At 54.0% G+C, this 24358-nt stretch overlaps 2 protein-coding genes across 2 annotated transcripts; one reads left to right on the top strand and one right to left on the bottom strand.

Annotated features, from left to right (window-relative positions):
* Positions 1–5820: 5820 nt before the first annotated feature.
* On the top strand, positions 5821–10493 carry MSMP (microseminoprotein, prostate associated). The gene is made up of 3 exons (XM_009557817.2): positions 5821–9152; positions 9787–9895; positions 10295–10493. Exons 1-3 carry the CDS (start codon positions 9041–9043, stop codon positions 10482–10484), a joined length of 411 nt encoding a protein of 136 aa, XP_009556112.1. The 5' UTR covers positions 5821–9040; the 3' UTR covers positions 10485–10493.
* A 129-nt stretch (positions 10494–10622) lies between these two features.
* On the bottom strand, positions 10623–24239 carry RGP1 (RGP1 homolog, RAB6A GEF complex partner 1). Its single transcript, XM_054055012.1, has 9 exons — positions 24003–24239; positions 22518–22657; positions 19675–19811; positions 19225–19308; positions 15364–15513; positions 15138–15284; positions 14598–14725; positions 14189–14366; positions 10623–13965 (listed from the first exon to the last, which is right to left on the bottom strand). Exons 2-9 carry the CDS (start codon positions 22631–22633, stop codon positions 13742–13744), a joined length of 1164 nt encoding a protein of 387 aa, XP_053910987.1. The 5' UTR covers positions 22634–22657; positions 24003–24239; the 3' UTR covers positions 10623–13741.
* Positions 24240–24358: the final 119 nt, after the last annotated feature.

Below are 24358 nucleotides of genomic sequence, written 5' to 3'. Positions count from 1 at the left end.
AGAGCGAAATCCAACGAGCAGCGAATACAGGGCAGAAAGAAGATGCTGGGAAGGATTGGAAGATCTTCCCCATGGAGCGTGAGGCTGAGCATGGTGATGGTCCCACTGTGGAACACAGCCTTCTGAAATCACCCATGCTGAGGGACGTTCGTAGGGTACGGATGGTGCCTGGTTCTGTGCCCCCATGTGTCCCCACACCAGGCAGCCCAGCCTCAGGGCTTGTGTCCTGAGCCGCGACAGCGTCTCTGAGCCTTGGGCTGGGCTCACTCAGCGGCACAGACCAGGGTGCAGCAAGGGGCAGAGGGGCTGGATGAGAAAAGCCTTCTCTAAACTCTGTCCTTTCCCTGCTTGCAGCAGACAGGGAACAGGCAGGAGTCACTTGTCTGGGAGCTGGTGATGCTCTGGCAGGACGTGCCGCGGGCAGGGTGCAACCAGCAGTGGTGACGAGCCTGCAAATCGAAAGAGAAATGTAGGGGAAATAAGCAGAGTGGATTGGAGGGAGCATGGGGGAAGCCTAGGCGAGCACTTGCTAGAAGTGGGGTGGGATGTGTGGGGTGCCCACCTTGGGGGGAGATGGTCTTGCCAGAGGTGGGATGGGGTGCATGAGGTGCCTCAGGTCAGGGGCCATGGTGCTGGGGCACCCCGTGTTTGCACCTGTGTGCCAGCAGAGGGGGCCTGGTCACTGCTGCCTGTCCACTGTCCACTGTCCACTGTCCACCCCTGCAACCCCTGCATGCCAGATGTAACCCACCATCTCTGCCTGCTGCCCTTGGACACTCCGGCAGCGCAGAGCATGAGGGGCAGCTGCCCTGGCTCTGCATTCTTTGTGGGACCAGGGCATCCTGCCACGAGTGTAGGTGTGGGGAGAGGAATTGAGGTGTGTATGGTGTCTCCTGGGGCTTGGTACGTTTGTTGTACCTTCAGCCTGCTCCCTGGGGTGTGCGGGCCTGGGGTTCATCATGCTTTACGGTTTCTGTAACTTGATCTCACCTTCCCCGTTCCCTGATCTCACACTGAGTTTTAGTCTTTCTGCGCTTGGCATCCCACATCTTGGAGCTGACAAGTTTTCTTGCAATGGGGCTGTGACAAGTATCCTGGTCCTGGTGGTCCGTGGTGGTTCATGGCAGTCTACAGCAGTCTGTTGTGGTCCACGGAAGTCCATAGTCATCTCTGATGATCTGTGGCAGTCCATGGAGTTCCATGAGGGTGAGTTGTGGCGGTCCATGACAGCCTATGGTGGTCTGTTGTGGCCCATGACAGTCCACAGAGGTCTACAATGTTCTGTAGTGAACTTTTGTGCTCTACAGTGAGCCAGGGTGGACTGTGATGGTCCATGATAATCTATGGTCATCCAGGGTGGTCCATGACAGTCAGTGGTGGTCTGTGCTAGTCCATACCAGTCTGTGGTGATCCATGACATTTCATGATGGTCTGTTGTGGTCCGTGGTGGGATGTCGTGGTCCACGGCAGTCCATGGAAGTCCATGACGGTCAACACTGGACTGCAGTGGTCCATGGAAGTCCACAGAGTTCCATGGTAATGTACAATGGGCTGTGGTGGTATGTGGTGGTCCATGATAGTCCATAATGGTCCATGACAACCTGTGATAGTCCCTCGTGGTCTCTGGTGTTCGATGGTGGTCTGTGGTGGTCCATGGCAGTCCTTGGAGTTGCATGATGCTCTATAGTGAACTGTGGTGGCCCATGGTACTCCATTGTCATCCTTGCACTGTACCACAGCATGGTGAGCACCAAAGGTACAGCCACACCTGCCTGCCTTGGGAAGCTCCCGCCCAAGACGTTCCCACCTTGTTTTCCATGTTCCCAGCAAGCAAAACCAAGCTCCAGGTCTCCCGTACTGGTGATCGTTTAATTGCTAAAAAATGTTTTTCCACCTCCTGGAGCACAGCAACACGAGGTAACGGGCTGCAGAGCCCTGCCAAGTGCCTTCACCTTCGCACCAAGACCATGGCCAGAAACCTGTCAGCCTTGGGAGGTGGCAGCAAAGAGCACTGCAGGCACCACAGGTGGCTGCTTGCAGGATGGTTGGCTCCACAGGGGCCAGGTGAAGAAGTTGTGCAGTCACTGCTGCGACAGGGCATGTATGGCACTGGGTCACGTGGAGGTCTAGCATGGATGGATAGCAGGCTCCCCCCCGCTGGAGGCTGGGGGCAGTAAATGGGGTGGCAAAGGTGGGGCATGGGAAGAGGGCAGGAATCCGAAAGGCACCACTCAGTGTCCCCTTTTCCATCCAAGTAGGAGCCAGGGCCATTCGCAGTGCTGGAGGAGACACCCCTTCCCGAATGGGATAGGATCATCTCCAGAAGGCTGAAGTGGCTTTGACCAGGTGGGCGCAAAACACATAGGGAACGGCAGAGGCATGCAGATGCCATTCAAAAATGACCTTTGCAGGTACAGGCTTCCTGTGCTCCTGAAGGTCTCCTTGTCTAGGTTTGGGATCTGTGTGCCAATAGCAGAAAAGATGGAGCAGAGGCAAATATTTTAAAGGGAAAAATGCAGCTACGTCATCTTCTTGGTTCAGGGCAGGAGTTGTCCCCGTGTGTCTGTGGGGAGAGTCCCCAGCACCCACACCCCTCCATGTCCCAAACCCACAGTGGAACCCTACAAGTGTCCTTGCAGGGCAGCAGGACAAGACATCTCATCTGCGACCACCTTCAAGCAGGCGCTGCCCGTGCCAAGCTTGGGGCACCTGCTGCCCTGCTGCGTTGCCTTCCCCCCCATCTGCTTCGGGACCCCCAAGTGAGCTATGAGAGGGACCAGCCCTGTGCCCAAGTGCTCTCTTCCACCATGAATCCACTAGCCATCCATGGCTTATCCTGTAGGGTGTCCCTAAAGAAGGGTAGCACCCCAGGGTGCTCTAGTGGGTGACAACCAACATCCTGTGATGCAACAGCAATGCAGAGGAAACCTACAGCTGGAGCATGGGATCTGTCTTTCTGATCCCAGAGAGAGGCCAGAAAAGACCTGTTGGATCCATCCAGGACCCAGAAAGCTCCAGTATCTCTTGGAGCCCTCCTTGTCCCTTTGTACAACTGGAGCACAGTGCCCAGGACAGACCTGGGAGACCCCAGGAGCTCCGCAGCACGTCTCCGAGCAGTTACGTGCCAGGGTCAGTGCTGGTGGCATGGCATTGCCATGGCAAAGTCCCTTCCATTGTGGGGTGCCTGGACCACTGACCTCCCTGGCAGGTCCCCAGGCCCCACAGGCACATGGCACTCTTTTGGCTGGTGCAGCTCCTGCGTGGCCCAGGAATGATCTCTGAGGGTTATTTCTGACTCATAGGAAACATTTCAGGGTTTAAGCCGAGCTAAATAATGTGCTCATTTCCTTGTGCCGACTGCAAAGCACCTGCTCCAGGGGATTTATGGAGAGCTGGCCTCTCGCACTCGCTGCACGGCTGCCCGCCCGGATGTTTTTATTTTCTCGGGATGTCCAGCAAGTGCCAAGGACTGTTTTCCTAAACACCCTGCACCATCCTGGCACGTTTTCTTTATGGGCCCCTCACAGAGGCATGGGCTGCAGCACACTTAGGGTGCTGGGGTGCCAGGGTGAGTGCCAGCACCCCACCAGGGCTGCAGGGATACACGGCTAACACACAGGTGCCAAAGCCTGGCCTGGCATGGGATAAATGGCCTGGGAGGGAGCCAAAGGTGGTAGAGAAGGATGGAGCATGGAGGTGAGCAATGGAGGATGAGACTGCGCGAGGGAGGGCAAGAAGGTAACCGAGCCTGAGGGAGCCACAACGGGCAGATGCCAGGACTGTGGAGCACTGCCTGCCATGAGCTCCAGGGAGGAGGCCATCCGCCTGTGGTGGGCAGACCCCGTCCCACCACTGGAGAGCAACGGACGCCATCTCCTGATGACCCCATCCCACAATGAAGCTAGAAGGCTGCCAGGCAGAGAAAGACCTGGGTTGTTGGTTGACAGCTGGCTGAACATGAGCCAGCAGCGTGCCCAGGTGGCCAAGGGGGTCAATAGCATCTTGGCTTGTAATAGAAACAGTGTGGCCAGCAGGACCAGGGAAGGGATTGTGCCCCTGTGCTCAGCACTGGTGAGGCTGCACCTCAAATCCTGTGTTCAGTTTTGGGCTCCTCACTACAAGGAAGATATTGAGGTCCTAAAATGTGTCCAGAGAAGGGCAACGAAGCTGGTGAAGGAGCTGGAGAACAAGTCTTACGAGGAGCAGATAAGGAAACTGGGGTTGTTTAGCCTGGATAAGAGGAGACTGAGACCTTATCACTGTCTACAGCTACCTGAAAGGTAGAGAGGTGGGTGCTGGTCTCTTCTCTCAAGAGACAGGTGATACGACAAGAGGCAATGGCCTCAGGCTGTGCCAGGGCAGGTTGGACATCAGGAAAAATATCTTCACCAAAAGGGTCATTGTGTACTGGCAGAAACTGCCCAGGTAGGTGGTTGAGTCCCCATCTCTGGGGCTGTTTAAAAGATGGGTAGATGAAGTGCTCAGGGATATGGTTTAGTAGTGGACAGGTAGAGCCGGGTTTGATAATCTCAAAGGTCTTTTCCAATCAGCAATTCTATGATTCTACAATGACCGCATCCCACAGATGGGGACCCACAGACACCATCTGACCCAGGTTTGTAGAGCCCCTACGAAACACTGCATCCGATCCAGGAGTAGAGACATCTCTAACCTGTGAGGAGGAGCAGGGTGTGAGCACCAAGGCCAGGGATACCCACAGGACACACCAGGCATGCCAGCATGCCTCCCAGCCCATGCTTCTTCAGTGCCATTGAGGACCAGCCAGCAGCCAGCCAGCCCGCAGAACAAGGTGACATCAAGGTTTTCTCTACTACTCTCCCCTTCGTTCCCTTTCTGGAGCAACAACCTCACAGCTTTAGCCCTAGTGGGGTCGGCTCTGGTTCCACCTGTAGTTCCAGACTCTGGGAGCTGCCTTGTCTGGCTCACCAGCTGTGGGAGGAAGGATGAAGTGAGCCAATTGATCTCTGGGTAGTCCTATGTCCTCTCCTGTCCCTCTTCACAGCTCCTGGTTGCCCTGCTCCCTCTGATCCCTCTGCTTAACTCTTCCTGGGGCCCTGATGCTCTCGTGCGCACTGAGTGTTCATGTGAGTGGATGTGGCTTAGAGCTGGCATCTGCCTGCACAGTGCCCTGTGCCTTGGGGATGCTGTGGCTTGAAGCACCTTCAAGGTGCTGGACAAGGAAGAGGTCCCCACATCCCTCAGCCACCCCAGGGCCCGAGGCAGCACTGGGATCCAGCTGGAGCAGCTCGGCCAGTGATAAGATGGGGTTGGTTGGGTTTTTTTGGTGTGTTTTTTTTTTTCGCTGTTTAGAGAGAAAATAAAGTGCTTGAGGGGAGCAGGAGCCAAGCTCCCCAGTGCCTAAAACAGCAATCGCAGCACTTCCTCGGATTTATGGTGTTTGCTTTCACAATGCCAGCCGGGATCCTGTTTGCTTCCTGCTCTGCAGCTGCAGTCCCAGCTGAAGGCTCAGGAGATTCAGGTTTTATTGCACTCCTGGATCCTGCTGATGGTAACTTGTCCAGCATCACTTATTACCTCCTGCAGGGCTGGGCTGTTGCCAACTCACCTCAGCACCCACCAGCTTGGGTGCTCATCCCTGCCCATCCACAGGGTCCCATTCTCTGGTACCAGGAGCTTGAACTGCAGCTCCATGGAGAGAGCACCCAACCATTGCTGGGACGAGTCCTGCGATGCTGTGCCCTCAGCAGGGTGCAGCACCCAGCTTTTCCCAGGCATAGCTGTATTCCCAGGGCCAGGCCAGGCAGGAGCAGCTGGGTCCTGCTGGGGGGATGAGGGGACATGGATGTGACCTTCTCCTGCAGCGTTCTGGGGTGCTCAAGGCTGGAGACTGCTCCTTCCACCAAGCCAGGAAATGCAGTTAGTTCCTGCTGTTGGCAACTACCTAATAAAATAAAGAGCCTGAACTTACAGTGAGGCACTTCTTCCAAGACCCTACATCCTTTCTGTGGCTCTTCTTCAGGTCTTGGTTATCCCCTCCGAGATGTAAGCAACCATACTCTCTTCCTACTTCCACTGCTTGGGATAAAACCTCCCCTGGGATTTGCTGGCTAGTGCAGGCAGAGAGGGTGCAGCTCCTCCAGCTACAGCATCCCTTGGGTACCAGAGCTCTTGAGCATCAAGTCTGTTTCCAGCTGCAGCTTTCCAAGCTACCAGCTCAGCTCCCTCCTCTACAAGCTGGACTGAAATGCTCCAGACCTCCATGGAGGTGTGTGGTGGGGCCAGGCATGTTCCTGGGGATGAAGAAACATGGGAAGGAGGGCAGCCGGGAGGGTGAAGAGTGGAACTGACAGACTGTGAGGAACCAGCAGCCTCATCTCCTGATGCACAGCCATGGCATGAAAGGGTGCTTCAACACCTGGGTCTCTGCAACATGATAAAAGGTGTCCTGACCCCTCCTCTGCATTTACCCAGCAAACTGCTTTGACAAAATACCCAAAGGCTGTGAGTGGGCCAGTAACCTTAACCTTCTCTTTGGGAAACCGGAATAACTGAGCCACAAAGATTTCAGGAATGCCTCCCCATGTGCTCGGCAGAGCAGGGGCAGTGCCCCTACACGCCGCCGAAAGATGCTCTCGCCTCAGATTTTCACTTGCCCTTCTGGAAGCCTGGTCAAATCATGCGGGCTTCTAAATCAAACCCACCACTTTTGTTTAAAGTTTGTCATACCCAGTGATGAAATGATGATGGATTACTTCATTGTGGTTGCCAGGATTCTTTGTCCAAACACACAATAGGGATATTCATTTACTGCTCTGACTACGAATGCTTTTATCCTCCTTATATAGTAACATCTCTGCACCAAAGGGTGTTTCATTTGTCACTGACACACTTCATCCTCCCAGCTCACAACCTGCAGCTGGCAGGTTATTCATGGGTACCCTGAGCTTCTCTGATTTATTATCAGCCTTTTCCAACTGATACCACCCTTTCTGCGCCTCCGGCCACCCCACCCTGGTGGGCACCGCATTGCTCTGGGCAATATAAGAGGGCTGGGGTGACTCTCTGATGGGGAGACGGGATGAAAAGCAGGAGCTGTTCCCTCAGAAGGAGAGCACGAGCTGCAGGATGGGGATGCAATTGGACAGGGAGTGTGCCTGGAACAGCAGTGCGAAGTGATTATGCCTTCAAATCTGAAGGTGGCGAATCCAAAGCGGATAAAAGGAAGCATTTTTTTTCACTTCATGCTTAATTAGGCTGTCACAGGAAAACACTCAGGCCAAAATTTAGCAGGATTCAGGGAGGAATTGGGCATTTATGGGGATAACAAAAATATCCAGCTATAATAGCGGATGCCAACACAAATTCTGGAAGGGATATTAAGCCTCACGCGTCAGGGTGTAAACCTATCCCAAACTTTCAGAAAGCAGGGAGCTTAATGCAGGAGCAGATAACCCACATGTGCTACTGCTACTGCCACCGCCTCGCTGTGAGCATGGCCCTGCACTGGCTGAGATGCTGGCTGGACCATGTCTGGAGCCCCGTTTCCTGCAGCTGGCAGCACCTCTGACAAGAGCTGTGAATTTCTCTTGGCAATTCAGCCCTTCTCGTGTAGTACCCCTGGGCTACGTGGCTCCCAGGGGCTCTGACCTCCTCCATCTCATCCATCCTCTTGCTTTGCCAGTTGATAACAGTCTTATCACTTCAACGCAGAGACAGCCCCTCTGGAGTAAGGGTCGGTGCAGACCACGAGCATGTCCTTGGGTGTTGTGGCATCTTTCTTCTTCCAGCCAATCCCCACACTTCCCTCACAGATTGTTTGTTGCCCAAATGCACTTTCACCACTTGATCTCATCCCTCCTGTTTCTCCTGGAGCCAATTTCTGGCCTACGAAAGTGGCTGCTCCATTCTGGCGTCTCATGGGTGCTGCATGTTCAGAGTCGTGGCCCTGCTTTCATGACCAGGGCCGTCTCACCCATCCTCTTGCTTTGCCTGCTGATAACAGCCTTGCCACTTCAACCCAGAGATAGCTCCTTGAGTAAGGGTCTGTGCAAACAATGGGCATGTCCCTGGGTGTTGTGGCATCTTCCCACAGCTTCTTGCTTCCAGCCAAGCCTCTCATTTCCCTCGAAAGTTACTTGTCGCCTAAATGCACCTTCGCCTACTGATCTTACCCCTCCTGTTCCCTGTTTCTGCTGGGGCTGATTTCCAGCCTCCAAAAGTGGCTGCTCCATTCTGGTGTCTCATGGGTGCTGCACGTACGCAACCCTACTTTCACGAGCACCGTGCAGATAAGCCTGGGATTGTGGCTTGCACAGAGCCTTCCTCACCCACTCCACATCAGTGGCAATCACCGCAGTACCTGCTTTTTTGGCTGAAAAAAAGCGACTGCCACCCCCAGCCAGTGTGTGGCCCACGGGCTACAGCCCAGGCTGGGGCGAAACTCCATGCTGTGGTACCCAGGAGCTGGGTGATAGCACCTCCATCTCCACCAAGGACGGTGCCATTGCATCCCACACTGGTTGTTAACGGGATGCCTGTGCTGCTCTAGTTGCTGCAAGATGGGACGCTCTTGAGGTCCTGACCACTGTGCAAGGTCAGAGAGAGCTCAGCACGACCCCCGGGGAGCCTGGAGCTCTGACGTTCCAGGGCTAGGGGCTCCCGTGCTTGCCGCTTGTGTGCTCACCACCTTGCCAAGGGCAACCCTGCTGGGGTCCTTTGGATCTCCTCTCGCTGCGGAGCCTTGCACCCACAGGGGCTTCCAACTGGAGACATTTCTGGAGGGCATGAATCAGCTTTTCACAGCTTGTTAAAAATCTTGATCCTACCTCTTGTTTTCATGCCTTTCAAATCAGGAAATGAGTTTTACAACTTTTCCAGTGGGGCACAGCTGGTGGCCAGGGTCGTAAAGCTGAACTTTATAAATATCTCTGGTTGGGATCAGGGGAAGAGCATTAAAAAGGCAGAGAGAGAGACAGAGAGAGAGTGAGAGAAGGGACAAGAGTGAAGGCAATAGAGAAGTAAGGCAACCTCAGTGAAGAAACCCAGCTCAACGCCAGCCATGGCCATCAGAGCACAGAAGATGGGGTGTGCCTGGGGCAGGGTTTGCCTGCTGCTCTCTCTCATCCTCCAGCTGCCTGGCTCCCAGGCCAAATGCTACTTCCAGGCTAAAGGTAAGCAGGGATGTAAGCTGGGAGGGTGCTGATGGGAACAGAAGGCCTCGGCTTTCCATGGGGTGGTGAGGCTCTCCCTGTGTGCTTGCAAAGAGTGGAAGGGACTGTGCTGAGCTTGGGAGCACAACCGTGGGCCAGTGATGAGTGGAAGGAGCAGTCTATAAACCACAGAACAGCTCCCCAGGGCTCTGGCTGAGAAACAGCTCACTGGGCCACGAAATGCTCCTGGCAGGAGCCTCGCTGGAGCCAAGTGTGCAGGACAAGCATCAAAGGGAGGAGGACTGCCCGCCTTTCTTCTGCTGCCTCTTTTCAGGGCAGAGATGCTCAGACTCCAAGGAGCAGTAGATTTGCCCTTTACAGGGAAGCAAGAGCCATTTGCCTCTGCCCCAGGCCCCCAGGGGAGTGGGGAGAGCTGCAGGGGATGGCCACAAAAGGACGGGAAGGAGCATCTCCCTTGGCAGACACTTGGGCATCCCATTCCTGCAGTGTGGCAGAGAGGCCACCAAGTACTTTCTGTACCTTGGGGCAGGGGGAGGTCGTGACATCCCCTCTTCGAAGGCAAAGGAGTGCCAAGGAGGCTCAAAAACAACCAGCACAGGCTCATGTGTGCTCATCCTCACTGTTTCCTTTGCAGCTCCATGTGAGTACGAGGGGAAGCAGTTTTCCCTGGGGGAGTCGTGGCTGAGCACCAACTGCCTGCTCTGCACCTGCCTGCACCCCATTGGTGTGGGCTGCTGCGAGACGTGAGTGAGGGGTTGGGGTGGGCTTCTGCTGGTGATGCTGCCACAGCACCCCTGCACCCAAAGCAGGGAGGAGGTCCCATGTTTTGGGTGGCTTCAAACGCAGTGGAGCAAATGTCAGAGCGCTGGGGGTCTGTGGTGCGCCAGACCCTGGGGGATAAGGTTCAGAGGTGGCCAGGAGCTCACCGGGGCGCTGAGGGTGGTGGGGTGAGTTGTGGAGATAAAAGTGGGGGCCAGGGGTGTTTCAGCACAGCGAGATGCCAGGAGCTGTCGTCCAGCCAGTCTCAGCTGCCCTGGAAACACCCTGTCCAGGGATGCTGGTAGCAGAGGAAGCTACCCAGCCCTACCAACATCCCCTGGCACAGACCTGGGGAGCTGACAGGGCCATACCCTCTCCCACAGAACCCAGCACCCCATCGACTTCCCCGACTGGTGCGAGGCCCACTACGACACGCAGACCTGCCAGATCTCGGTGGTGCAGAAGGCCAACCCCAGCCTGCCCTGTGTGAAGAGCATGGAGCACGAGTGGGGCTCATCTGGCACCCCTGAGCCACTGATCAACAAGGTGCTGGGCGCGGGGCTGAGCAGATAAGAGGCTTGGTGGCACCCTGTGTCTCCCCAGCATCATCCTCCCTCCTCCAGAGCACCTCCCGCATGCTCCAGACCTGCCCCATCCTGTAGAGACGTCACTGCTGCCACCTTTGAGAGAAACCACTATCCGCACACCACGGTACTGAGTTAACATTTACACCATTTACACCTTAGCGCTGCCACGGTATGGCTTTGCTTCTGCCTTCAGCTCCCGAACCAAACTGGGCCCCCTCCCCGAGAGACATCCTGTACATGGTAGGAACGTGGATCCCAAGAGATCTCCCAGGTGGGCAGAAAACCTCCAGCTGCTAAAGAAATGGATGCAGGATGAAATTAGCCTGCATCTAAATCTGAACTCCTGCATCCAGCCTCAAGCTAAGCAGTTCCCTTCTCCCCCTGAGCATCCTGTCACCCTGCACAGCAGCCGACAGTATCTCACTGGGTAGCACTGCAGCCCTTCATATAGGACCTGCATGTTCCAGCCAGCCCCTTCTCCACTCTGGAGTACAAGGGGCACAACCCACCTCTGGAACCACTAACACCCTTGCTCCCACAGCTCCTGGGGCCAGAGTGGGTCCCTGGCACTGCAGGCCAGCCCTGGGCACTACTGCAACGGAGCCAGCCTGGGGCAGGCAGCAGAGCAGGGGAAACCACTAGAAGATGCCCCCAGGGGAGACTCCCATCCCAGCTGCAGGTGAGCAGGGAGGGGACCTGGGCGCCCTGCTAAGAGTTCAGGGAGATGAAGTAATCCGCATCTGCCAGGGTGAAGCCGGCCACCCTGGCAGCCTGCCCCAGCTGGTGCCATGCCTGTGTTGTGCAGAGCCTTGTGTAGATGTTTCTGTTCTTGCAATAAAGGTATTAAACAAAAGAGGAGGTCTCCAGGCTGTGACTGTCGTGCAGAGTGGGCTGCATCCACCATGCGGAACAGCATGGGAATAAGGCTCTTGGGAAGGCTAAGTTTTGCACATTCATACATTTATTAGATTTCCATGCAAAGAGGAAAACTCTTTGAAAGATTGGTTAGAAATGGGAAGCTGGATGTTGAGCAGGGAGACCTCCCTCCCAGCTCCTGAATGCACAGCACGCATTCACTGCAGCTCCCCAGGGATCCCGACACCAGCAGGATGCCTTTGCGCCCAGGCGTGCAGGCTGAGAACAGCACAGGCGCTCAGTGGTTCTGTTTCAGATCATCACTGCTGTGCTGCTGCAGCACATGCAAGCAGTTCCCTGGGAGAGAGTGGCAGGGGTGCTGGGTTGTGCGCAGGAAACATCCCTTACAAGTAGCAGGGCAGGAGCACGGGCTCCCACCCAGTCCTCGTGCCTCACCTGGACACCAGACCTCTGCTCATGGGGTGTCTTTGAAGGGAAATAGTCTTCACCCAGGGCTCATACAGGGCTTCACTGGAAAAGCTCCTCTCTCCTTTCACCCTGATGTATGCTGGAAAAGTAGAACGCAAGCTGTACGCAATCCAGGAGACTCCTGGAGTGCATCGAAGAGAATTTCTTAGTCCAGCTGATAGAGACCCTGACCTGAGGGGAGGCAATACTGAACCTGATGGTCACCAATACAAATGAACTCATCAGTGACACTAGGATCAGAGGCAGCCTGGGCTGCAGTGATCATGCACTGGTGGAGTTCAAGATCCTGAGAGATATGGGACAGGTGAGGAGTATAGTCAGGACACTAAATTTCAGGAAAACAGACTTCCAGCTCTTCAAGGAGTTAGTCAGTAGGACCCCCTGGGATATGGTCCTCAGGAACACAGGAGCAGAACAGAGCTGACAAATATTTAAGGATGCTTTCCATAAAGCACAAGAGTGCTCAGTCCCCAGACACAGGAAATCAAGCAAGGAAGGGAAGAGAGCAGCGTGGCTGAGTTGAGACCTGCTGTTCAAACTGAAGACTGAGAGGGAACTGCACAGGCAGTGCAGGCAGGGACGGGGAACCTGGGAAGAGTGTAGGGACACTGCCCAGTTGTGTAGGGATGGACTGAGGAAGGCCAAGAAGCAGCTGGAGCTGAACTTGGCAAGGGAGGTGAAGATTAACAAGGAGGGCTTCTACAGGTACATCAATAAGAAAAGACAGGTTAAAGAAAACATATCCCCACTGATGGTTAGGAATGGTGACCTCGTATCAACAGACTAGAAGGCTGAGGTGCTTAACAACTAATGGGATGATGTGATTGAGAGCAGCCCCACAGAGAAGGACTTGGGGGTGCTGGTAGATGAGAAGCTCAACATGAGCCGGCAATGTGTGCTCACAGTCCAGAAGGCCAACTGTGTCCTGGGCTGCATCAAAAGATGCGTGGCCAGCAGCATGAGGGAGGGGATTCTGCCTCTCTATTCCTCTCTTGTGAGACCTCATCTCAAATACTGTGTCCAGTTCTGGAATCCTCAACACAAGGCGGCTATAGAACTGTTGGAACAGATCCAGAGGAGGGCTACAGAGATGACTGGGCTGGAGCACCTCCCATACGAGGACAGGCAGAGAGAGTTGGGGTTGCTAGGCCTGGAGAAGAGAAGGCTCCAAGGAGATCTTACTAGCGACCTTCCAGTACCTACAAGGGGCTACAAGAAAGCTGGAGAGGGACTGTTCACAAAGGCTTGTAGTGATAGGACGAAGGGGAATGGGTGTAAACTGGAGAGGGGGAGATTTAGGCTAGACACAAGGAGGAATTTCTTCACTATGAGAGAGGTGAGGCACTGGCACAGGTTGCCCACGAAACTTGTAGCTGCCCCAACCCTGGAGGTGTTCAAGGCCAGGTTGGATGGGACCTTGGGCAGCCTGATCTAAGTGGGATGTTCCTGCCCATGGCAGGGGGGTTGGAACCAGATGATCTTTAAGGTCCCTTCCAACTCAAAACTATTCTATGATTGTATGATTCCTCACCCTGGGCTGGGCGTTCCCCTCTTGGATGCCCCTCATAAGATAAAGGCACGTTGGGCTGTTCCCTGGGAGGCAGATTTCCTTTCCTTGAGTGCTGAGACTCACGCCTTTACGTAGGCAGGCAGGGTCTGGCTTCCAGCTGAAGAGTCCAGCTCCCAGCTGAGGGTTGCAGCACAAGACACTGCAGCAAGCGCAATGCTCCTCCACCCGCAGCTGGGACAGACCTGCCCGGTGCCCACCAGAGCATCACAGATGAACCCAAGAGGACACTGGGGTGCGTGTCCCGCAGCATTCCAGTGACAGTCCTGTCTGCCATTCCCACCAGTAACACATGCCTGCAGAACCACAGGCCCCTTCCAGCTCTCCCCACTTCAGATGGTGATTGAGTTGGTGCTGGAGAACTGAGATACATAGGAAGCAAGGATGGGGTTGGTGGGAAGGACCTTGATGGGCAAGTCCCAGCTGAAAGTGTCCACTTCCATCTGCTCCACCCCAGTCCAGGTGACAGCCTCCGACTGGCTTCCATGAACCAAGCCAGTCCCCGCCGACTCACTGGAAGTCACAAACTCAAAGTGCAGCCTCCACTTCAGGGACACTGTGGGAAAAAGGGGGGTCAGCAGCCAACATCACAAGGGACAAGAACAGCAGCTGCCTCAGCACTGGCTGTCTTGGCAAAAGGATGTGCAAACAGGCCCACTCATGCAAGCCAGCTCCCTCCCACAGGACATAACCCTGAGCTGAGCAATGACAGGGCTGGGGACATCACAGTTCTCCCACAGAGACAAGCAGGAGTGGGTCCTTCCCTGGCGGCCACTAACCAATATTGGTGGTGAATCCTGGGGTAGAGCTGAGTGGGATGGGCAGGCTGAAGCTGCTCTGGGCCGTGTGCAGGCAGGCCTCCTGATGGCGTGCGTGTGTGCTGAAGGATACTGGCTGCCCTCGCCGGTGCTGGAACTCCTCCTGGATGCTCTCCTCTGTCTGCAGGCTCACAGAGAACTGCAGGGCAATCGACAGGTTGCTCGCTCTCATCACCTCACCCAGCCCTGGCGCAAAGTCCCAGAGCCTCTGTTTCCCAAACAAGCTCAGAACTCAAACCCTTCCACACCTCACACCCTCAAGGTCCCACTAGAAACCCCACAGCAGCCCAATGCCAGCCCAATCACTTCTCTGTCTCCCCAAACCAAATCCCCTGCCTCTCCCCATAGTGACCCCAAAGCCTGAAATGACCTGCAGACATGGGATGTCTCCTTCCGAGAAGTTAAAGGTCCCAATGACGTCCTCTCCAATCTTGTACACAGTCTTAAAGATGCAGAATGTCCCCACCTTCCCACGAGTGTTGCTGATGTTATACAGGTCTGTGGAGCAAGGAGAGAAGGGTAAATGGTTGCAGCAGGATGAGGCTCTGCTCCATACAGCACTCCGGGTTAATCACGGAGCCCAGCAGACAGGATCCCACGCCTGCTGCTTGGCTGTGAAGGACAGTCCCTGGAGGCAGCATTCCCCTTGGGAAATGACCGAAGTAAGCAACACCAAATCACACACTGGCTGTGATATGCTAGGGAGAGGGTCTCTCTGGCTGAATTAGGAACAGCCTGAGAGTAGCACGGATCATCCATGAGAAACTCTGACTCAAGTGGGCACTGATGGAGCCACTCCACAGCTTCTGTCAGAGCTCTGCTTTGCCAGCGAGAGATTTTGGCAGCAAGCCCTGATCCGTGCTTCACACTCAGGTTAGGGCAGCAGGTTCTAGCAAGGAACATGACCTACGCAGGCTGCGTCGGGAGGTGGCCACCATGAGCAGTTCTGTTGCCAGGTCTGCCAGGCGAGAGTCTTTCTTCAAGCCTTCCTCCTCCTCCAGGAAGGGGTTTGAGGGTGCAACAGCCTCATCCTGTGGGAACTGGTAATCCTTGAGCCCTGGGGAGAAGGTGAGAACATCAGCAGGGCAGGGTGCAGCCAGGCCTGTATCTGCAGGGAGAGCAGCGTGTGGCCTTACCGTGCAGCACGAGGACACGGAAGGGAACGCGCAGGAGCTTGATGGGGGAGTTGACACGCTGGCAACCGATGGTCAGCTTGTACACATACTTCACTGACTGGCCCCGAAAAGAGGGAGGACCATCTATGGGCAGCGTCTCACAGTACGAGTCTGCAAAGAGTGCAGAAAGGATTGCTTTCCAAGGCAAAAAGGAAATTCCCAGAGCTGTCGCTCACAGGCTCCCTGCACTGAAGGTTAGGATCAGCAGCTGGGTGCTTGGTGCTCTGGTGCTTGCCTGGTGCTTTCTGCCATCTCCTCTTCCCTACAGCAGGCCAAGCACATACCCAACTTCCCTGCACCCGCGCACTGCTCCTCACATCCCATTCACTGTCATCCAGACACTGCTTCCAGCACATACAACCACACACACAAACCCTGCCTTGAAAGAATGTGAAAGATGAAAAATCCAGGAACACAAACACACGAGAGCTAAACTTACTGATCACGAGTTCAACCTGAATTTGCCTCTGCGCACTCCCTTCATACACTGCTTTCACAGCAGAGCCACAGGCATAGAGGTGCCAATTGATACCTCAGGTCTCTTTTGATACTTGCTTTACACAAACCCCAAACTCAGCAACAAAAATTAGTTTCTTCCTGTGTTTTTCTCTGAAGCACTGGGTCCAAATGGCCAAGAAACAATTAAGAGACCTTCACAACAATCTGTGGCAGAGACCCCTTGGCAGACTGACGACTTAAGACCACAAAGCCTCTGATTCTGAGACCTCTGAGGTGCCAGGGCCCAGCTTTACGCCACATTCAAGCCTCTCAAAGCCTCTTGGCCACCACACAAACCCCAGTGCTTCTCAACACAGCGTGAATGCTTCTGCAGCTTTCCCAAACCGCACACTGTATAATAAGAAAGGCTCAAACAGTGAACTGTGGAAAGTCTCCACCTCTCTGTTTTGCCCACCGTGACGCAGATAGACCCTGCCAGAGGAAGGGCAGCATCCTGCTGTGAAACCACAGATCCTTCCCCATGTCTGACACATCCTAAACATTGAGGCCTAGATTAAAAGCCAGGGTTACATTTTAAATATAAGTCCTAGATTTAAACTAACAGAAGTGGAAGGAAGAAAAAAGCTCGTGCTAGTGCAGTGTCCACAGGCTGTGTCACACCTTAAAACACAAAGCTGTGTTGCTGGACCAGGGGGCAGCTAAACCTGAGAACTGTCCTGACAGGGAGGAAAATCAGGTATTTCCAAGGAAGGAAGCAGGCTGCCGTAACTCACTGTGCCAGGCTTAACAAGAGTGCTCACAAAGACCTTCATGCCCACTAAGCATAATCTCAGCAGAGACCACTGCCGTTCGAGGAGGATACGCAGTTTGCCACCTGGCACACAGGCGGTTTGCTACCTGGCACAAGAATGCCGAGACTCGGGAAGTCCCAGCTTCCGTGCACATCCCACAAGGAGGCACATTCCTGGTGTTAAGGATGCCTTCCTTACCCACTCGCTCTGCCCTCTGGCTGGGCTACCAGCCCATGTCCAGGCTGCTTCCATTTCCTCCCCTCTCTGTGATCTACCAAATATTTAAAAGTATTACAAAACCAGAGAGGAGGCAAAACCAGCCACAGAAATGATGTGAGGGCTTGACAAAATGTTTTATGGTGACAAATTTAAAGGGCTCAGTCTGGGAAGCACATCAAAGAGATGGGAGGTGAGTCAACTTCAACATATAGACATCATAACTAGTTGAAGATACTGGGGAATAAGCTGGTCAGCAACTCAAAACAAGGGCTTTTATCAAGAGACAGCCCCACTCAACCTCAGCTTTACGTGCCAGCTCTGGCTACAGTTTAATAACACAGTACTTTGCTGAAGGAGAATTAAGATTTCTTGGGGAGTTTTTCTGTCCTTTCCAAACTGTGCAGAAGAACTCAAAAGTTCTGAAAAACAGGAAATGAAGAATTAAGATACACACCCACACAGCCTTAACTCTGCCTCCATGGAGCTGGCAGGAGCCCCCAGGAATGATCTGCAAACATGCCAGCTGCAGTCTCGCATGACAAGAGCTGCACCGCATGCTGATGGGATCGGTATGAGCAGCCTGGTGGAGCCGGGCCTGTGATATGGGGGTTTCACTGATAAAAAGCCCAGTGCCCCAGACAGTGGCATGGATGTATGCATCACACAGCCAAGGGAAAGGCTCAAACACACCGCCAAGAAACCTCAAAGGACAGAAGAGTCTTCATCCTTCCTATGGTGCTGCACCCGAGTGCAAGGCAGATGCAGGCTGCTTGTGCCAGTGTTACCCAGTAGCAGAGCGGACACGCACACACAATGCGTCACTGGGAAGGACAGACTGTCACCAGCTTAGCTTCTGCCTGCAAAGCCATGCACAAATAAATCCTTGCAATCCATCCCAGGCACCTGGGGGTTGGGCAGTGGTCACTGATCTGCTCTCCCTGAGATTGCCAAATATGCCTAAAGACACTCCAGGAAAAGGGACTTCCTCTGCTCCTGGGGAACAGATGGTCCAGCCCCACACCTGCCAGCAGCAAGGAGTGCAGGAGAATCCAGGTGAGCCTGAAGCCAGATGAGATTTCTGCCTCCTCCTCCTTCCTCACACAGCCACTTTCAGAAAGCACAGGGGACCTTGGCTCTGATGCGGCAGAGACAGCTCCTTTCCCTCACATGCTGCTGTAGAATAGTAAGTAAATAAACATGCTCAGATCCAAGCTTTGCAGTTTAGCAGAGACAGTCTCAGAGCACTGCCCCAACCTGTGAACCATCTGGCCAAGCCAGGCTGGTTTCACCCTGTCCACTTTTCCCTCCATTAGGCCCCTCCAAGCCTAGAGAGGCAGGAGATCCCAGCTTCAAAACCAGCACATCACAGCCCACGGCTCCTTGGTCTTGCTTACAGCTCTGCTCTCACTTCCCCAGATCTCAATGCTATGGCAGAGCCCCCTCCACCACAGGCACTGCCTCTCTGCTCCCCTTGCTCTGTGACTTGAGAGGTCTCTGTCAACCATTCCCAGCAGATCCCTGGGATAACCAGAGGAAGCTCTCCGTGTGCAGCCTGCAATACTTAACGTCAAGCCACCACTGGACTGTGCGCCGCTGGAATGCAAAGGAGATCTGACACAAACTGACAGGCTGAGTCACACAGCCACTGACCCAGAGACAATAGCACAAACTTGTATTTTCACAGCTATCTACTCAGGTAGAAGCATCTGCCTGGAAAAATGAAAATAAGTTGCTGCAAATTCCTGGTGAAAAGGATGAGCTTTTCTCTAAACAGCAATGGCAGTGATGAAGGAGAGCTTAAAGGGGGCCCACTAGAAGGACACTGCTTCAGGGCTTTGTAGACACAGAGAGCCTTTAGGCAGAGAAGATGAAAAGTTCCTACTTTCACAGGAGAAAAACTAGCACAGGCAGAAGGCTTTGTGATCTTCAGGACAGCCACAACCTGAAGAGGAAGCAAGGACCTTTGGAGGATACCAGCCTAAATCCCAAGAATGCTCCAGTGTGGCTGAAGAAATAAAGGCAAGGAAACGCAGGTGTGTGCAACCACTTCTTCAGCTGCAGCCAGGTATTTCAAAACATTTTATACCTCATGGCTACACAACGGAGCTGCAGCAAAGGACAGGGGCCGGGAGCAGGACTGAGGGAAAAGTTAGAGCGTGCAGCCCTCTTACAATGGAGAACAGAGTCTGGATGATGCAGTCATTCGATAGCACTCAGGCTGCCACCACAGCACCTCACTTTCTGAAAGCACCAGGGTCTCCCCCTTGCAGCACTCAGATCCGCAAAGCCTGTGTGGAGAGTGGTGCTTCCCAGAGAGAAACTCTATGAGCACGGAAGAGAAGGCAGGACTCACAGGACTTCGACTCCCCGGGATCCAGTCGCAAGTCACAGAAGAGAATCTTTGGCGGAGTGGACAGGATACACTGACCCCGCTCTCCTGTAAGAGAAGAACCACATGAATCTTGCCCAACCTCGGAGCCCAAGCCGAATGGGGCACTATCCGCACCCAGGCCAGCCAGGCCCTACCCACATAGGGAGGAACGGGAAGGGGCTGAGGAGGAAATATCTCATGCCCCAGCCAGATTGTGAGACATTCCTGGAACAGCTGGACAGAGATCCTCACATTTCCCTCCAAGATAGCACCACTTTGATCTCAGTATTAACAAGGTCCTGTAGGTGTAACCAGGGAATCACACAACAAAAGCAACACAGACCTCCCACTCACTTTAGACATGTTATAGTCTGCTTGACATCCCACTGTGCTCTCACTATCCCAACCCACGGTTACAGGAGTGGCACTCACCTCTGTTGGGGACGAACACTGTCTCGTTCTCTGCCTGCACGTCATGCTTGCTGCTGTCGGAGGGAGGAAGCGCTACCCGGTTCTCGCTGGCATGGAACTGGCAGTGGATCTGGGCGCTGGCCCATGCCAGCATCTCACTAAGAGGAAAGAAGGGACAACACTCGTGACTATGCTTTCAACCTGTATTACAGCAAGCCTGAAGTAACCTGCAAAGCAGCACCTCGAGGCACGACAAGGGAAGTGGGCAGACTCAAAAGCAGCCAATATCTGCAGCCCAGGTTCAGCTGCCCTTGCTTGCAGCACCTGCCTGCCCCAAGCTTGACACTCCCCAGTGCAGGCAAGCTGCAGATGTGCTCCCTCCCTGCACCACCATCTCCCTCAAGAAGATCAACTGCTGGTTGTGTCAGACCAGAGGAGGACACTTCTGGGTGCTTCATAAGGACCTGTTTTCTTCTCATCAAAAAAGAGATTCACTGACAGCTGCAGGGGATGTGAAGGTGTTGTTCTGTCCCTGTCTCTGCACAGCCACAAGAGTTTGTTGCATGCAGCATGAAAACCAGCCTCATGATTTGGACTCTGCTACAACCCTAGCCATTCCACGGGGCATTTCCCATGGCATTACTCACACCTTTCAGTTCCTAAAACATTCATCTATTTTTATGTCAATAGCAGACCTGCTGATTTATCCAGTTCCTCCGGTGTTTTCTAACATCACGATCTGATTAGTAAGCACTGACACCAGAGTTTTAGGTGGCACAGGGATTTTTCTGTGGCACATGGGTATCTCTCAATGTGACACATCGGAGCAGTTAAATGCCTAGGCGAACGAGAGAAAAAGGCATGCTGCATTCGTTACAGCTGACTAACAACACGCTATTTGATCTTTTGAATGTGCTGGCTGCCTTTACCCAAACACGTGTTGCTTACTCTACCCAGTCATCTCTAACTCCGCAATTGTAATCCTGTATCTTCCAAAGTGCCAGCACAACTTTTCTGTCAGGTTTTCTGCTGTAACCTACCTGCTACAAGGAAACAGAGAAATGCCCTTCTGTAAGAGACAATGTTTACTGATTTTACATAAGCTCCACATGAATACAGTACCTTTAAACACTGTATTTTGAATCATTTTATTTTCTCATCTATTTTCAGTACAGCCCAACAATATGCCACTGGAATGTTCTATTTTTTTCCAACCAGATGCCCAAACAAAATCTGCCTGTGCCTTCCCACCAGCTGACTTGGCTCATCCAGCTGTCCCAGGGTGTAGAATGATCCTGCACTGGTGCTGAGGTCGCTTCCCTCCTCGCTCACCTCCCCCTACAGCTCCTGGAGCCCATAACAGCCATGCTCCAAGCAGCCTCTGGGCAGAAGAGCTTTGTTTCTTGTACATTTTATACACTACAATCAAATTCACCTTCTGCCATTTATGTACTGCCCTCCAACTCTGTTCCTGTGCTTGAAACCCACATCTCTCAGCTCCTTCACCTGCACAGCAGTTTTTGCTAGCCCTGAGAGCTTCCAGTCCCTGACAAGTCTATCTGCCTCTTGCAGTGACTGATCTTTAATGTGGCACCTGCCTTTACGCAACCCACAGCTTTGATTTCCAAACCACTTATCTGTTTAGTGTTGCCACTTGCCAGGTCTTGTCAGTTTGGTCACATGCCTGAATTTAAAATATTTCTCTTTTCCAAAGAGCGGGTTTCTATGGACCACAACACACCTGAAGCTCCCAAATGAAGCTCCCATAACTGTGCTGCAAACCTCCAAAACTGTTCCACCTTTGCACTCGTATATATTTCAGAACCAGGAAAAACAGCACTACCACTGTACAAGAATACAGGTTGGGGGATGACATGATTGAGAGCAGCTCTGCAGAGGACTTTGGCATGCCGGTCATCAAGAAGCTCAATATAAGCAAACAATGTGCGCTCGCAGCCCAGAAGCCAACCATATCCTGGGCTGCACCAAAAGAAATGTGGCCAGCAGGTTGAAGAAGGTGATTCTGCCCCTCTACTCCTCTCTCAGAAGACCCCCCCAACCTGCATTACTGTGTCCAGTTCTGGAATCCCCAACATAAGAAGGATAAGGAATCGTTGGAACAGATCCACACCCCCCCGAGATATCCACAAGGCAACACACTCAGCGGATATGGAAGCTTCGGGTGACTACTTATGATGCAGAGTCACCCCCTGTGAGCCAATATAGGAAGCTCCTATCTTATCACATTTCCTCAACGCCTGTTTCAGGCACATTAATGATAGGGAGAGATGCAGTGCCCAAAGGCTGGGCCACAGAAAATGCCACCGCAGAAGGCTGCCTCTTCCTCCCTCTAGGCAGTGCTCGCCCCTTTCCCTGCCAGCTCTGGAGACAGGGAGCACGCTGGTACGTCACTGCGCTGCCCAGCAAAGAGAACTCTTTCCATAAATGCAGGAAATGATGACGTTGTCTGGATGTTGCCCTGTGAGACTGTCACTCTGGTGTAACCAGATACCCTGCTTTGACAGCCAGTTTGGCTTCATTTTCTGCCAGTAATCCTGTCGCTGGGGGCTCACCTGAGAGGCAGTTAAGCATCTCAAACAGCATACTTTTTTGCCTATTCTCTTTCTTGGGGGCAGAAAACCAGAATAACGATGTCAATTTTAGCCCTGCAATAGCAATGGCACAAAACATCCTCAAGGGAGTACCCCAGGCAGGGAAGTCGACAGTAGCTGAGCTGGCACCACTGCCCCACAACCGAGCCCTGACTACCTGTGGCTGCTCAGAAGGAAGGGAGGGATGTTCCCTCAGCTCTGCGACTGTGAGGCTTCATGCACAGAAGGGCTCACCATCACAGGCTGCCGTACCTGCTGGCGGAGGTAGAAGAGGCCGATAACGGGTTGGTGAAAGTGATCACGCACTCCAGCACTTCCCCTGCCAGGAAGACGGGCCCACGGCCCAGCTTGGCCAACACCTCGATCATGGCTCAGACAGCCCTGCCGCACACCTGCCAAAGAAACCCCAACAGTGGGAATGGAGAGATGGCTGGGAGCTGCAACAGACAGGGAATGGGAACAGCCAGGCTGGGCACATGGGCACGGAGAGGTGAGGGAGAGCCTCAGCTCTAGACACAGTGTGCAGATGTGTGCAGGCGGACAGCCCTGGCCTTGCAGGATGGGCAGAGCCAGCCCCAGCCCCAGCCGCACACAGAGAAACAAACAGAGACACATAGACATACACACATACAGAGATACAGACACATAGAGTGTGGGCAGAGCCAGTCCCAGTCCTGGCCACATGGATAGATGCAGACACACAGGCAGACACAGAGACACACAGACCCACTCACACACAGACATGAACTCACACAGACACGCACACAGTCCAGACCACACACACAGACAGAGAGACACACACAGACACAGACAGACATACTCTTACACGCAGACACACACACAGACATATGCGTACATAGACACACATACAGACACACTCTTACATGCAGACACACAGACACATGCATACATAGACACACATACAGACACACTCTTACACGTAGACACACACACAGACACATGCATACATAGACACATACACAGAGACACAGACATACACAGGGTGGGTGGAGCCAGCCCCAGTCCAGGCCACAGACACACACAAACAGACACACAGACACTCTCACACACATTTACACGCTCACACAGACACAGACAGGGTGGGCAGTCAGCCCCAGTTCTGGCCACACAGACACACATATAATCAGACACACTCTAACACACAGACATGCACACAGACACAAGGTGGGCAGAGCCAGCCCCAGTCCTGGCCACGGACACATGCAGACACACTCTTACACACACACAAACACAAACAGACACACACAGGGTGGGCACAGCCAGCCCCAGTGCAGGCCACACACAGACACATGCAGATGCAGACACAGACACAGACACACTCACTCACACACACACACACACACACGTGCAGACCACACACAAACACATGCAGACACAGACACACTCTCACACACACACGCACGTGCACACACACACATGCAGACACAGACACACTCACACACACACACACACGGCAAAGCCAGCCCCAGTCCTGGCCACACACACACGTATGCAGCCATACAGACACACCCAGAGACATACACACACACAGACACACATAGAGACACACACAAACACTGAGACACAAACACATAGAGACACACACAGACACAAACACACACAGAGAGAGAGACACACACTCACTCACTCACTCACTCGGCTGCACTCTCGCCCACGGCCGCCTCACTCCCCCGGGGCAGCACTTTACCGACCCTCCTCCTGTCCCCTCACGCTCACCCGCGGCCGCCCCGCAGCGGGCCTGGGCCCGGCCCCAGCCCCACCGGCCCCGCGCGGTCCCGCTCGCGCCCAGGCCCGGCGTCCCTTGGCCGCTCCGCGCCCTCCCGGCCTGCTCGGCGCCGCTCGGGAGCACTCGGGCGCCACTCGCAAACGCTCGGGACCGCTCGGCAACTCTGGGCAGCGCTCGGGCGCTGCTCGGCAAGTCTCGGAGGCGATCGGGAGCGCTTGACAGCACTCGGCAACTCTCGGGAGCGCTCGGGTGCCGCTCGGGGGCGCTCGGCAACGCTCGGGATCCGCTCGGCAGAGCTCGGGAACTCTCGGGCGCCGCTCGGGAACTCTCAGGCGCCGCTTGGGCG

This window comes from Cuculus canorus, chromosome Z (assembly GCF_017976375.1).
Source record: "Cuculus canorus isolate bCucCan1 chromosome Z, bCucCan1.pri, whole genome shotgun sequence".
Classification (NCBI taxonomy): Eukaryota; Metazoa; Chordata; class Aves; order Cuculiformes; family Cuculidae; genus Cuculus; species Cuculus canorus.
This window is presented reverse-complemented; position numbering and strand designations above follow the sequence as displayed.